At 36.3% G+C, this 15822-nt stretch overlaps 1 protein-coding gene across 2 annotated transcripts; it reads left to right on the top strand.

Annotated features, from left to right (window-relative positions):
- Window positions 1-2661: 2661 nt before the first annotated feature.
- On the top strand, window positions 2662-14579 carry CPNIFS (chloroplastic NIFS-like cysteine desulfurase). Of its 2 annotated transcripts, none has more exons than XM_087324094.1 (11): window positions 2662-2803; window positions 4240-4384; window positions 5120-5253; window positions 7574-7733; window positions 9682-9868; window positions 11088-11233; window positions 11391-11463; window positions 13069-13132; window positions 13252-13351; window positions 13805-13960; window positions 14051-14579. In XM_087324094.1, exons 1-11 carry the CDS (start codon window positions 2700-2702, stop codon window positions 14219-14221), a joined length of 1440 nt encoding a protein of 479 aa, XP_087180220.1. In that variant the 5' UTR covers window positions 2662-2699; the 3' UTR covers window positions 14222-14579. The 2 variants fall into 2 exon arrangements, with proteins under 2 accessions (XP_087180220.1, XP_087180224.1); XM_087324098.1 differs by lacking the exon at window positions 2662-2803 and adding an exon at window positions 3946-4098.
- Window positions 14580-15822: the final 1243 nt, after the last annotated feature.

The raw sequence follows: 15822 nt of genomic DNA, 5'->3' as shown, positions 1-15822 counted from the left end.
GGGCGGTGGCGGGCGCAGGTGGAGTGGCGGCGCCGCCGCTGGGGGGAATGCTGTTATATGGGGGAGTTAAAGGTGGCGGAAGAGGAGGTGCTGCAGCAGTAGGCGTAGGCTGCTTGGTAGGGTAGGCGGGCGTGAGGGGAGGCGCCCATGGAAGCGTCTTCTTGGGCGGCCAGGGTTTATTATTGTTATTATTATATATGTAGCGATTGTTGGTGGTGGTGGTGGTGTTATAAACCCATCCTCCTCCTCCGCCGCCGCCGCCATAGAGATGCTGCTGATATTCTTGGAACAGCAGAAGCTTCTTGGGGAGGCGCGCGGCGGAGGCGGCGGGCGCCTCCGCCTCCGCCAAAAGAACCGCCACCGCGATGGCGGCGGACGCCAGAGCAACAGTCAAATGTAACATCATCGTCGCCATGTCAATCCTCCTCCTCCGTTCGCTCTTCTTCGATAGATAGATAGATAGATAGAAGGCACCCTTTTTTTTTGACTTATACACCTCTTCTCTTTTCCACGCATTTTATACATAAAATAAGGAATGAATAGTTGTGCTTATTTTACATATATGTCCTCCTCCTCTCCAAACAATTTACACACGATGGATGATGAGCATGCATCCCATGCACGCCTCTCCCGCTATAATTATGTAGTCTATATACATACCTACGGCTACCTATATGTGGATCATGGGGCTGCTCTTCTCTAAATTCGGAGGCGTCTGTCTGACTACTACTGCTCTTGGCCAATTTTCAATATCAACTCTACCCATCTTTCGGACAAACCTTTTTCACTTCAACAATCACTAATAATAGAATCAAATTCTCTACCTATAATAACAAAAAACCCACATACACTACCTTTTTCGTATAGAGATAGCACCTTAGTCTAACTTGTTGCCCCTCCACAATGCTCTTCCACCCTCAATGCAACACACGCCTCAATTCTTCGATGATCAACACAATGCTTGAATTTGAGTTTTTGTGATACCTCATATATTACCATGGAGCTATCATTGTTGCAAACTTGGAAAAAAAAAGTCTTCTATGATGACTTCGTTTCACCGAACACAAGGCATTGTAAATCATTCACAAGCACTCTTAACCCTATCCATGATGTTGAATGTGTGCATGATTGAGTTTCGGCTAATGTTCCACACAATAAAAACGAATCTTTTGATCTAGCATTCCTAACCAATCTTGTTTGACCATGACAATGAATCTTTATGACTTACCATAAAAAATTGCATGCATTGACTCTCCTCAATTGCTACTTCATAATGAAGACCATGGATTGGTTGGGATGTACATAGCATAAAAATGATGGCATTGCCTTTTAAACAACAATGTTAAGCACGTGTGAAATATTCTAAAAATGATCATATGCACACTCAAACCATCTCTTAGGCCCAATATGGATTGGCCACGTAAGATTATATGAACTCACATTCGTCTTGGACTAAGCCTTAAAATTGTGACAAAGAAAGAAAGAAGATATGACTTATAAAAAAAGGGAGAACTTAAAAAATGCCTCAAGTTTTTCTTTATTTCATGAGTGTCCTTGAGAATATGTTGTAACACTTAATGCCCTTAAGATGTTTGGACAACTTCCCTAGAAACATTAACACTTTCAAGTTAATACATTACTTAAGTCCGAATATTAACGTGGATAAATTAGTACAAAAATATGGACAATTTTGGTTGGTCAAGAGCAGTGGTTGGTTGTGGTATGATTTATAGATATTTCGGTTATCCAATTGGAGGTGGAGTTATCAAATGTGAGCACATCCAATGCATATATTAAAAGATCGAGAACAACTTTATGTATTGGAAATTTCAATATTGTCATCTTCGTATGTCTTGAAGTCGTACAGTCAATAAGGGTTCATATGATATACTGCCTATTTTTGTTACACACGGGAGAATATAGTTATGTATTCATTCCATGGCTTGTGTGGAATGATATAAGTCCATCAAAGAGATTAGTGGGTGCCGCGACATTGAATATGTATGAACATATGTTGGGTCAACCATTTAAATTTTTATGAATCACAGTTTGAGGTAAACTACATTGGACATAATGGTTGCTTTCTATGAGAAACACGGGATTACATCATATTACATCATAAAAACAAAGACAACAACCTCTTAGCAGAATGTAGTGAATAAGGATAGGCCAAAGAAATGTTCATTTATTTGTGATGCTTAAAAACTTGTTGGCAAATTGCATTGGAATACATGCAAACCGGGAAGAATGCCAAATCCTTGCAAAGCGAGGTTTCGTGGACATTACGATCAAAGGGTAGGACATGCTTACAATCGCAATTTCATAGGATAGCAAAGTTGAGCTTGATCACAATACAAAATGTGATTGATGGGTATTAAACAACGAATGGTGGCATTGAGAACAATCCGGATGAGGATTTAACCGTTGCATTCTACGGAGCCATAAATAAAATGTATTTGGTCCAAATACATGGAGCAATGACTCGGCCATGCCTAATTCTAGAACTCCTCGAGTCTATTGCAAAGGTTCATAAAACCTCAACCTGAGCTCTCACTCTTCTCCAAAAGTGCGCTAATAGAGAGTTGATCAAGAGCGGGGGCAAAACGGGGAATATCGAAAAGTAAAGGGCATCGACGGAGATTAACAAACAAGTAGAAGAGTTTTGTTGTGCCCTGCCTTTCTCTGTCAGTGTTTTCAAGATGAGACCTTGTTGTTGCGCCATGAATTCATGGAATGTGAAGGATGTGCTCTTCCTCTGTTCATCATCGTCAGCTTCTCTGCCATCAATACATAATATTGCTAGGTGGGTCGTTTTCTGCTCTATATCCCTCTCTCTGTTTCTTCTTCTCCTTTTCCATTTGCAACAACGGTAGTTTCACTTTTAGGGATTCTCTTTATACTCTATATGCACTAGATGTATGCATAATCATCATGAAACTTTTAGTATATATTCTGTTCTTTCTTACACGTGGAAAACTCTAATAGGACAAAGTGGCCAGAAAAAGACAGTAGATTTAATGATATTTGTTGTACCACTATTAGAAATGCTAGTAATACATTCCTCCTCCCATGCTGAATTCCAAATAATAAAGAATAGCTAGAGAAAGGCAATAGTTTTAGTTGTACCACTAATAGAAATGATAGATAGGTAGCTTATAAGCAGCACTAAGAGATAGATAGCAACAATAGATAGCACTGATAGATAGATACACGCACTCAAACCAAGTAAGCAGAAAAAGAATGTTGAAATTCTTTGGTTTTGGAGCTCCCAAGAAGGTTTTGAATCCATCTCTATCTTCTTTATATTTCATTAGATTTGTGTCTCAGAGATAGAAAACTCCTCCATTGTTTTTGATATATAACTCAAATTTGAATGCCCACATGAAGCAGTACACAACATTGCTGCATGACTCATATACATTAGAATTCAGTACTCTACATTATTGCAGGTTCAATATGATTTAGTTGTCTCTTTCCATTGATGCGTTAAATTTGAATCTTCTGGTTTATATTTCTTGATATTGGGTCACATGACATTGAGCAAGTGGTAAGGTTAACAAATCATCTGCCGGTTGCATGTGACGTCGAAGCAATGCTTATAACCATGTATGAACATTAGGATCTGCAGTGTGTCCACCTATCTGTATTACACTTATTCTGTTACGAATGGTACTGACAAAGTTAACAGGTTCATTTCTAGCTGTTTCAACATAGGTATTGATAGATAGGCCCAGATTCTTTGAATGCTAGATAGGCACAAGCTAGAGGTTTCTAATATATAACCTTTAGTGCACCTATATGTTTCTATGCATACTTATCTTGGATTGATCTAGCATTCATAGAATCTAGACCTATTGATCAATCCCTAGGTTAAGACAGCTAGAAATGGACATGTTAACTTTGTTAATACCCTCCCTATCACAATATATCATACAGGTAGGTGGACACACTGCAGAGTCTAATGGCTGCACGTGGTTTAAGAGTTGCCTCAGCATTTTGACTATCACAAGCAGCTGGCAGATGATTTGTTAACATTGCCACTTGTGCGACATCACATGACCCCACCCAATCCTCAGCACGGTGGAGGTCATGATAAAGGTACCTGGTGATAATCTCATTGTATCTCTAGAATCCTTCACCTCATTCATAATGCACAAAAACTTTCGTGGAATCCATATAGAAAACGCAAAGCTCTTTAGAAATTGATTGATTCCTTAATCTCTCTGGTATTCTTCTCAGGCATTCTTCCATCAGAAAGAGAAGCAATAACAACATGTCTATGCTGTTTGTTCGATCATCCTCTGTCTCTCTTACCTCTCAGATGGCCACTTCAGACACCACCCTTGGAGAAGTAACAAGAGGAGATTTTCCAATTCTGAAGCAGGTAATCTTCTTGTTGTTGTATAGGGATTTGTATGTATGCTTGTGGTTAGTTATGTTTATGAGCGCAATGGTATTTACAGTAGTTGTATTTGTGGTTGTGATCATAGTTCTAGTTGTTTGATGTTTCATTTTTCTGTCCAGGCTTTGAAGTTGTTTGTCCCAAGGATAAGCTCTCACCCGAAAGAAAATGCACATTAAACATGAATTTTTCAATTTGAGCATAGGCCCTCAAACTTGTCTTTGTCTTTTTTATCCAGAACTAAAATGTGTTAGCTTTATGGGTAAGGTTTTATGTGAACATCATTGCTTTCGATCATGATCCTCCAAATTTAAACCCGAACTCTCAATTTTTTCTCTTTCTATTGTGTTATTTCATCATGCTCTCCAGGCTGTAAATTACTTGGAACGTTTCATGAAATATTAATGTTCATCTTTCAAAATACCCAAATTGAAGCATTGATACCATCTCTTGCTTGTTTTTGCAACATTAAAAAACTCTTAGGTTTCATTGGAAGCTCAGAATAACCAAATTTAAGTACTAATGCATAAATCGTTATTATTATTCTTTCATCATGCTCTCCAGGCTGTAAATTGTTAGCCTGAACAGCAAAATTTCACTTGAACTTTGCGTTGAATGTTAATGTTTGCTTTTCAAACCCAAATTTAAGCATTGATGGCATCCCTTCTTAGTGTTTTGTTCATCTTTCATCTTTTACTGCTCTTACCTTTGTTCCAGGAGGTTAATGGGTTCAAATTAGTGTATGTTGATAATGCTGCCACATCACAAAAGCCTGTGGCTGTCTTGGATGCATTGAGAGAATATTACGAGACGTATAACTCGAATGTGCATCGTGGCATTCATGCGTTGAGGTACTTTCCATTGGTTAGTGTCTACACTGTCAAGTATGCTGGTTAAGCTAGTTAATTATAGGTGAACACACTTTTTCCTGGTTTAGTGTTTATTATAGAAAAATTCTTGTTTTCTTTGTCTTTTAGTTTGCTAATGAAGATAAGAAAGCTCTCACATTCTAGGTGGTAATACTTTCCATCTTGCAAACTCTAGCAAATGCATAGCATGATCTCATTCACACCTTGAGGATTCAGTGGGATCCTTCTGTCTGATCATCAAGAGCAGATGAGGAAAGAAGGCATATTTTCCTCACTTCTGTCTTTTCTTCAGTTTGTCTCTTTGAAACATTTTTTGGCAGTGGAAAATTCTGCATAGGTTCCATCCCATTAACTGATTGTCCTTGCCACAGATAATATGCAGCCATGTTTTTTCAAGAAAAAAAAAGATCCTAATGTTCACTATTTGTGAAACTGAAAGTTTTCCTGTTGATTATGACAGCTTATTAAAACCAGTCAAAATAACTCTTGTTCATTGATATATAATGTTGAAGTATTCAATTATGAAGGTTGAATTCATTGTCTTTAATCTGTGTTTGATTGATGGCTACTGTTTGCAAACTTATATCACAAGCCTTTGCCATTCAATCAAAATCCATTTACCAAAGAACGATCCACGAGGATACACTATCTTTGACCTATATTTGCCAACAGTTTTGTAATATTGAAGGGTTCCTCTATCATCAAAATGTACACTATTCACACAAGAAAGTCTTATGCTGAGGTTGAGGGCTTATTGAATTTCATTCAAAATCAGTTTCGTTCAATGAAGGTTATTATTGAAATATTCAATGACGGTTATTATTGACACTATTCACACAATAAAGTCTTATGCTGAGGTTGAGGGCTTATTGAATTTCATTCAAAATCAGTCTCGTTCAATGACGGTTATTATTGAATGATGTCTTCAATCATGTGAATTTATAATACAGTTAGGGTTTTCTGTTAAATTTTGAGGCTCCAGTACTGCTGTGACATTCAGGTAAAATCTGTTGCAAGATGTTCATGGTTGTTTTCCGTATGCGTTATGACTGCAAATCAAGTTACAGCTGTACAGATGGAGTCTTATGCTTCAAAAGAGGAGCAATTTGTTTTAGAAAAGTTAAAATTTGCTGTCATAAATTTGGTTTCAAAGCATTTATAAATTCTGCTTCTAGTTATCTGATGTGAAAACCCATTTTTTATGGTATTTACTTAACCTTTTTTATAACATTTATAACCTTTTTTTATCCCTAAATTTAGAACCTTTTTATGAACTTTTATAAAATCTTTCTTTATTTAACTCGCTCAGTTTCTCAGTCAGTTTCTCACTCTCTCCCCTTGCGTCATCTTGGGTAAATCCATGTTGGAAACTGTTCAAAGCAGAAGTTTCAGTTCATCTAAGTTCAGAAATATTGAGTTCTTTGCTAACAAGATTCTCTGGTACCTTAGGCAGTTCTACAAATGTAGTTTTATTTATTTTGGTTCAGTTCTACAAATGTAGTTTTATTTATTTAGGTTTATTGAGGGTACCGGTTCTACTAGTTAGTTATACTTATTTTGGTTTGTGGTTCTCAAAGATGAAACAGTTTAAGATGTAAATTCTCATTCAAAACACAACTCCCTCTGTCTGTCTGTCTCTCTCCTTTTCTCATACGTATTACTCTCATATAGATGGGACAAAACATTTTAAGATGTAATCTCACGTTTGTTCTGAAATTTTTCAAAGCAGAAGTTTCAGTTCATCTAAGTTCAGAAATATTGAGTTCTTTGCTAACAAGATTCTCTAGTACCTTAGGCAGTTCTACTAATTTAGTTTTATTTATTTTGATTTATTGCGGGTACCGGTTCTACTAGTTAGTTATACTTATTTTGGTTTGTGGTTCTCAAAGATGAGACAACAGTTTAAGATGTAATTTCTCATTCAAAACACAACTCCCTCTGTCTGTCTGTATCTCTCTCCTTTTCTCATACGTATTACTCTTGTATAGATGGGACAAAACATTTTAAGATGTAATCTCTCGTTTGTTCTTATAGGTCATTTTGGCCTCGTAAGATACATTAGTTTATCTTTATTTATTTATTTTTTCTATCTCCCCAGAGCTTACCATCTCATCTTTCTTTCTCTCTATATTTATAGTACTGTATGATATAAGTTTTTTCATACCATAAATACACACGACTATCACACATCTTGCACATATTGTATGACTTAACAACCCGACAAAGGACTTACCAATTAGCTTAATGAAATTCTACCCTCTGTGACAAAAATTAGACTGTTCTTTTTGTTGGCTTTTTGCAGTGCAAGGGCTACAGATGAATATGAATCTGCTAGAAGGAAGGTTGCAAAATTTATAAATGCATCAAGTTGTAGAGAGGTGATTTTTACTCGCAATGCCACAGAAGCTATCAACTTAGTAGCATATTCTTGGGGATTGAACACTCTGAAGAAAGGAGATGAGGTTAGAATTGCATATTTTGGAATTTTTGTTGTTCACTGATGTAGTGGCATATTGTTATATTCATATCCTGTTTGGTTAACATAGAAATTCATATTTGTTTAACCAAGAGTAGTTGTGGTACTTTGTTATGAGCATCGGGAGTTAAGTTAAATCTCCGAAAGGTTGATAATTTTGAATGTTATGGTAAATTGGATTGCCAAATCCAATAAAGAAAAGGAGATTTGTAGGCTCTGGCAAGTGACCCATCCCACAGGGAAGTTTACATTTATAATTTGGTTTATTGAGAGACGTTTATGTATCCCTATGAAACTGTCTATGGAAGATTTGTAGGCTCTGGCAACCACCTATTTCGTTTAAACTCACTGTTGGAGAAATGTTACATAATGAAGAAACACCTTCTTAAGATGCTGGAATCACCAAGACTTAATTTCACATACAGGGAACTAGATTGCTCCTGAACAAGGATGTTGACATCTTTTTTGTCCCCAAAAGCTGACACCCCTTTCAGGATTCATTTATTGATAATTTATAGAAGGGGATGCATTAAGATAGAATCAAAACCCTAAAAATACTATTTCAGCAACTAAACCCCCATGTAGAGCCTCCAAGCTACTCTCCAGTAAGCATAGTAGAAAACAGAGAGCAAATAAGCTATGGGACCAATTTGTTTTAGCATTCAGAAAGGGTTCTTTGTTTGCTCTAAAGTTGAATTTTAACTTTGCATCAAAAGAGATTGGATTGATTAAGGTGTGCAAGTCTTGTTCAAGCTGCCACAAAATACTATTTCAGCAACTAAAACCCCCATGTAGAGCCTTCAAGGTACTCTCCAGTAAGCATAGTAGAAAACAGAGAGAAAATCAGCCATGAGACCTATTTTTCTCAGCATTCTGAAAGGACTCTTTCTTAGCTCTAAAGCTGAATTTTAAATTTGCATCAAAAGAGATTGGATTGATTAATTCACGCAAGTCCTGTGACCTCTTCAAAAGAATATTATAACCCATTTACTTATTCCTGTCACTTTCAACGTTTAAATTATGTTATGTAGGGCCTACTAAGGTTAAATTATCAGGCATAGCTTTAGGATTGGATGCACATAGCCCCGCGCATTGGACGCCAAGGCTAATTGGGCTGATCACATTCTGATCCTGGGGCTGGCTTAGCTTTTCTTGTCTAGGGACGATCGTTCTTCCACCATTTCACACTAACTACACAATGTCAACTTGGCATGTATCAAAAGTTTTAGGGGAGCAAATATCAGGAGCTATAGATCTCTGTTTCATCAATCAAGAACAGGGACATAAAAAAGAATGCATAGGAATGACAATCAAGTTAAGAATGAATCATTATAAATATCACATCAAATATATGTCACCAAGAAAGGCGTGAACAAGATTTGTTTCTGGTATCTTCCATCTCTTGTTCTTAATGATATTAGAGTCTGGAAACATCCTTATGTAAACATCGTTGACATTTAGTTTTAAGAAGGAGGTCTTTTTGTCTCTTTAGATATGGAAGAGAAAAACATGATATCAAAAATGGAAGTGCTAGTATAACGAATAATTCTTTAAGGCATATTGCCAATGTTTATAATTGACTGTAGCGATAAAGAGGAAAACATTGGGAGTAAACTCATGGAGCAACATGGTTGAACTACATGCCAATGGGTAGGCATCATGAATTCCAAAAGACAAAAAAACAGAAAAGGTGAGTCACAAGTTCTAGGTGTAGATTTCAGTATACATGGTATTTGAGAATTTGATATATGACCAATGTAGTCATCTCGACACAATTTGAAAGGCCACATTCATCAATGTCACTGACATGCTCACCTCCTGATCACCAGCATGGGTCTAATACATTTCTGTGGCCTAATCATATGAGTCCATCTCTTGATAATCTTATGTAGATATTCTGAAGTTTTTCCATAATGATTTAAATGGAATCACAGGTTATACTTACGGTTGCAGAACACCATAGCAATATTGTGCCCTGGCAAATAATTGCAAAGAAAACTGGTGCTGTATTGAAATATGTCTCTCTCACAAAGGGGGAGGTTGCAGATATGGACCAGTTAAAGGATCTGCTAAATAATAAAACGAAGCTGATATCCTTGCAGCATGTTTCTAATGTTCTAGGTGAGTATTCCGCTTTTGATTGTCTTCAAATTCTCTTTTCTTCAATCTTATCTATATAGTAAATATATTTTACATACACCAAGTACATTGCGTGTAAATACATATTATCTGTCAACTAAGCAGTGCAATAATAGAAGGACAGATGGTTCTTGAGGAGGTGAGGAAATGTGGTCGATCAGTTAATTTCTAAATGGAGGTTAAATCAATGAAATACTGAACAAAAATAGGCGTTTTACTATTACTAAGAACTAGTGATGAATCACAAGAAGAGAAACTAGGTTTTTATGTTCGTCCACAGGAGAAAAACCTTTCATTTGGATGAGCCTTATTTTATGAGAAGGGCAAGCCACTACAAATCCCAACCTCCCCACATTCTTTTCCTTTCTCAATTACAATTATCATACTCAATAGCAGCTAAGCTTGCAAATATGACGTTACAAAAACACTTTTTTGCACTTCACTCTTCATTGTTGAACCACTTGTTATTGCACTCATTTTCAACATAAATTTCATTTCTGACATCCTCGAAATAGAGCTGTTACCCTCTGCAATATCCTTGTGGCTGTTTTTGGAGGTGATTGTCATCTGCTATCAAGCCTTTGATAGATTTATTTCTCATTGGCTCACCACTTTTTACCTGTAGAAAACCTGCACAGGACTCTTGAATTGGCACTCTTAAATTGGTTCTTGATACAAGATAGAGATTTTTGCAATGCATCATTTCAATGAAGCCTTATGCTAAGAAGGAACATTTGAAACTATCATTGAAAATTGAGTATCACTCAATAAGACACTCATGCTAGGATTATAAAATTTAACACCAAAAAATGAATTATGATGATTGGTTGATGAGCAAAATACTGAAAAGCATGTCTGGAGTGAGGAAAAATATGAAAAGCTTAAACATTATGAACCAACTATAAGAAAAGATTAACCCAAACAAATAAAAGAAAATGTATGGATAAATCATGCTAAACTTTGCATTCATGCTAAGTATGAAGTTGATAACATAAAGGGGCTTTCATGCATACACTTCTTTGGTATGATTGATTCAATATTTTAGTGTAACCATCACTATTCATCATCTCAAGCATGTGTCAAATTCAATATAGATTATTGTTCCAGGAGAAATAGGTAGTTGCATGCATGTATGCTGGTTAAAATGTGCTTCTAGATAAAACAGTGAACACTTGATTATCTAAGACAATGCATGGTGCAGGCTCTGTTAATCCCATTGAACAAGTTGTAGAATGGTCAAGGAAATTCGGAACAAAGGTTCTTGTTGATGCATGCCAAAGTGTTCCACATATGTTTGTGGATGTTCAAGATCTTGGGGTAGATTTTTTGGTGGCATCTTCCCATAAGGTGAAATCTTATTCTTATTAGTAAGTATAATACGATTCTCTGAATTGTTATGAGAGAAGCTTGTTTATAGAAATCAATAAATTCTCATTGACCTTCCGACATTGTATTTTATGATTTATTCTGTTTTTATTCTTTTATTTTGCCACAAAATTTTCAGATGTGCGGACCAACAGGGGTAGGATTTCTTTATGGAAAGAGTGAGTTACTTCAAGATCTTCCACCATTTATGGGTAAGCGCCCATATATACTATCTGGATTGTGTAGATCAATGGAGTGCATGCAAAGGGGGAGCCTCGCTGATTGTAATTTGTCAGTCTTCTTTGTATTTATGGATGTATGCTTTTTCACATACATTACCTTCTTATTTTATGGATTTGTTTGCACAATTATGCTGTATAATTCGTGCTCTCTGATAATATGCAAATAACTATTCATTGACGATGAAATATCAGAGCTCCTTAAAGATATATATAATCTCATATATAAGCATCCAATTGTAATCTTAAACTTCTTTTCTGGTAATCACAATTTCAGGTAAGTTTGCCCAAGATGATCATTTGCATATTTGTATGTTTAAGTCTATGTGCCCTTGCTTGTGTTCATGTGTATGCAAATGACGTGGATGCATCGACAAAAGTATGATTCATTTGCTGTATACTTGTCCAGTTATACATAGTTTTCTACTGCAACTACAAGATTGCTTACAAGTAAGGCTAATTTATTGATGGTAGACGACTTTTAGATGCCTATCTTGTATCCATTCTTTATGGGTTTTCGTTTCTTTTTGAGGTTTCCCATTTTTATATAAGGTATTATGAGGAAGATGTGTTTGTGTGCGTGAAAGGTAAGGAAGAACCAAATTAAGTGTTTGCCAAACCTACAGAATAAAACACAACCAAAAACAGAAAGTTTTAGTCTCTTAATGAAGGCTGGTCAGGGTATTCACTGGGATCTAATTGGGGAGGAGAACAAAGAAGAATAAGAAGCTATCAGTGCTTGAATACTTTTTAGTCATTTCATGAATTAAACACAAGCAGAATTTCTTGGGTTTAAATGGTAAAAGTTGTGCAGAATATTGTAAACAGTTCTGTAATTACAAAAATTATGTTTCTGTTGATTCATAATCACTTGACATATTGAGTACCTGTATTTGGTATGTATTTGAGCAATTGGGAATGTGAAGGCTGAATTTCTCATGTCGATGTGTGTGTAATTCTGTGCATAAGATGTAATCTCTTGTTTGGTCTTATAGGCCATTTTGGCCTCTTAAAAGACATTAATATATTTCTCTTTCTTGACGCATATCTTGTAACATTCATAGGTCTTTTGGACGCCTCTGTACTTGTCTCTGTTTATTAAGATGTGGCCTCTTAAAAGACATTAATATATTTCTCTTTCTTGACACTTATCTTGTAACACTCATAGGTCTTTTGGACGCCTCTGTACTTGTCTCTGTCTATTAAGATGTGGCTATTGACTTTTTGATGGAAAGATCACTGAGGAACATTTGCTAAACTTTGGCATTAGTTCTTCCTAAACCAGCTAGCCTACAAAGCAAATGTGTGCTCTTCTTAACCTCGTACAATTTTCTTATAAAAGATAATAGACAAAGTACCGATCGTAAGACCTCTGGCTTAAGAAAGCTAGTAATAAAGCTTGCTGCTGCTACTCTCACATACTCTTGGGTAAAGTTGCCTTCATGTATCGTATTGTCCTTAGGTCCCATTCTATTCTGATCCTGGCTATTGTCTCACCTTAAATTAAGCTGATTGATAAATTACATTACATTTTTCCGTGCTTTTAGGCTGATATATCATACCTTTGGTTTTTTTCAGGTGGTGGAGAGATGATTTCTGAGGTCTTTCTTGATCACTCAACATATGCAGAGCCACCATCCAGGTAATCTTCAACCTTGACGTCTGTGCATTTTAATGTTGTATTATGTCTTTATATGTTTCATATAATGATTTGAGTTTTTAGTTTTCTGCAATTTTGTAAGCTGCAGTTTCGTTATACAGGTTTGAAGCTGGCACTCCTGCTATTGGAGAGGTAATTGGATTTGGTGCAGCAATCGACTACCTCAACTGCATAGGGATGCAACAAATCCATAATTATGAAGTAAGAAACAGTTTTCTTGTATTTATGACTGTACTCCAACATAAAGATTAACCTAAACTGAAAACATCAAGAATACCTTCGAGTTCTTCTTTATATCCCCAAATTCCTCTGAATAATCAAGACACTGAACCCCCAAAAAGAAAGAAAAAGGGATGAGGTGACCATATAATCTCTCAAGTAGCACATGTAGATGAGGCAATCTTTCAGGGGTTAACCAAGGATAAATAGAGAAATATGGAAACATAAGGCATTTGTGGAAATAAAGAAAACTTAGTATATTTTGGATTGAGCATTAGAGACTATGCCATAAAGAAGTGAGCACTAGAGACAATATTATTGTACTTGAGGCAATATCAAGGGTCTCTCGTTGTACTTCAGGCTTATAAGGCACCATCATTATTTGTGGTTATATCAGACTCTCATTTCATTGGTCTAAAGACATGCTCGGTGCAGGTGGAACTTTCGCATTACTTGTATGAGAAGTTGGCAGCAGTTCCAAAAGTGCGCATTTATGGGCCTTCTATCGACTCAGGATTTCGAGCGGCATTATGCTCTTTTAATGTAGAGGGTATCCATGCAACTGATATTGCAACTTTTCTTGACCAGCAGGTTACTATTATGTTTTTTTATTTCCACAACATAAGTTTCTAGATGTGTTTTTGTAGTAATGTTTTCTTTTGGGAGAGGGATGGTTTGCAGCATGGTGTTGCAGTAAGGTCTGGACATCATTGCACACAACCGTTGCATCGTCATCTGGGTATTAATGCAAGTGTCAGAGCAAGCCTATACTTCTACAATACAAAATCGGATGTGGATGTTTTTATCAAGGGCCTTGAGGATACCATCAAGTTTTTTTCTTCATTCCAGTGAATCCTTGAATCCATTTCACCAAAGTCCCATACCATAATACTCTCTTCAAATTATATGAAGTGAACTTCAGTTGGTGCAGAGATGAACAATTTACTGATGTATATATTAACACATTTTATGTGTGATGGTGAGGTTGAGATCAATAGGTATTTCTACAGGGATTGTTTGAATATTAGAATTTATTTGCATCCTATCACAGGTGAAGGAATACTTGACTTTCATCAAGTATGCGCAGGGAATCTAGTGCAATATTCATGCCTTGTAAAATTATGGAAAATAAAGCAACTATATATATGAGCCATATGAATAATGTGTAATGATAAGAATGGAGCAAATCCAGACATTTTTTGTATGCAAATATTTTTTATTGGAGGAAATATTGTTCTCTTCTCTGACTTTCAAGTGTAAATCTTTGCTGAAAATAAATCATACAAAATAGTGAGATGCAAAGCTATGCTCTTGCCTGCAACAATCAAAGATTTAATCTGAAAGACAAAAGTAACATTTAAATGTTGAAATGATTGCCTCATTATATATGTCAAGCTTGTCATATTAGGTGCAATACACTGCACTTCTCAAGGAAGAAAAGAGGGATGGGCTAGTGGTGGTTCTCATGGTTTATGTGAATGTAGGGCATGCTATTTTTTGTTTAAAATGAATTTTGTTCAACTCCTTAACTTAGAAGTTTTAAGTGACTTTGCATTGCCTTAATAAACACTAGGTTGACATTGGGCCGGTAAATTACTTAAATTTGTTTGCTAATATTTCATAAATCTACTTATATCTTTGTGTAACTTATGGTTGAAGGCTGGGCTATAACTTTCTTGCTAAAGAAGTATAAGGTTTTGACTTTTTAGTGCAAACAATACTATTCAATAGCTTGCTCAACCTTGGTTGTCCACCAAATATAGGCATGATTGGTCACCGCCTTTGACCAATGAGTTGTTCTTGCTAGTTTTAACACCTCATAACACTTTGGCAATCATATCACACGCCCAACCTTGTTGTTCGATCTTGGGAGTGAGTGAATGAGATTAGTGATGGAGGTATCCCACTTTTTGTACCTTGTGAATGAGAGAAACGCGTGTAGAGATAGGTTTGGCCCAAACACATGAGGAAAGCAAACTTTGAGTATGGTCAAGGACAAAGAATCGTAGTAGAGTTTAATGCTTGAATCCACAAGGTTGTTCAAGATAAAATATCATTATTCAATGTTGTGGTAGTTCGCATGTGCATGTGAAAGAGTAGGGCCATGTGGGCCTTGACCCAAGGAAGATGGTCCATTAAGTCCATGAATCCAAAGAGGCTTTGTCGATGACTATAGAATGATGATTACTCAAACCAACAACCTCATAATGATGACTACTAAAACAACAATTGCTCACAAATTTATGATTGATTGGAATGACAAGTACATTTACTAATGAATTATTTGGATAAACCTTCTCACACTCCTCACTCTAATGATTCTTCCCTAGTACTAAAGTTCCATGTCTCCTTGCACATGTCCTAGTGTGTTGTCTCATATTGAAGAGAATACGTGCGAAGTGTTGAAGAGGGGTGCCAAACCCACCAAACCACCCCCTAGAAACAATGTGAGG

The sequence above is a fragment of the Azolla caroliniana genome, unplaced genomic scaffold (assembly GCF_043228905.1).
Source record: "Azolla caroliniana isolate FFs.n. ecotype wild unplaced genomic scaffold, voAzoCaro1.0.p SCAF_1, whole genome shotgun sequence".
Lineage (NCBI taxonomy): Eukaryota > Viridiplantae > Streptophyta > Polypodiopsida > Salviniales > Salviniaceae > Azolla > Azolla caroliniana.
The sequence above is the reverse complement of the archived record's forward strand: the minus strand, read 5'-3'. Positions and strand labels throughout refer to the sequence as shown.

Bases quoted from the DNA above. Each gene is read 5' to 3' on its own strand.
- CPNIFS (XM_087324094.1), top strand. From the start codon at position 2,700: ATGAGACCTTGTTGTTGCGCCATGAATTCATGGAATGTGAAGGATGTG. The intron at 4,385-5,119 runs GTAATCTTCTTG...CCTTTGTTCCAG, and splicing joins ATTTTCCAATTCTGAAGCAG to GAGGTTAATGGGTTCAAATT. The intron at 9,869-11,087 runs GTGAGTATTCCG...TGCATGGTGCAG, and splicing joins GCATGTTTCTAATGTTCTAG to GCTCTGTTAATCCCATTGAA.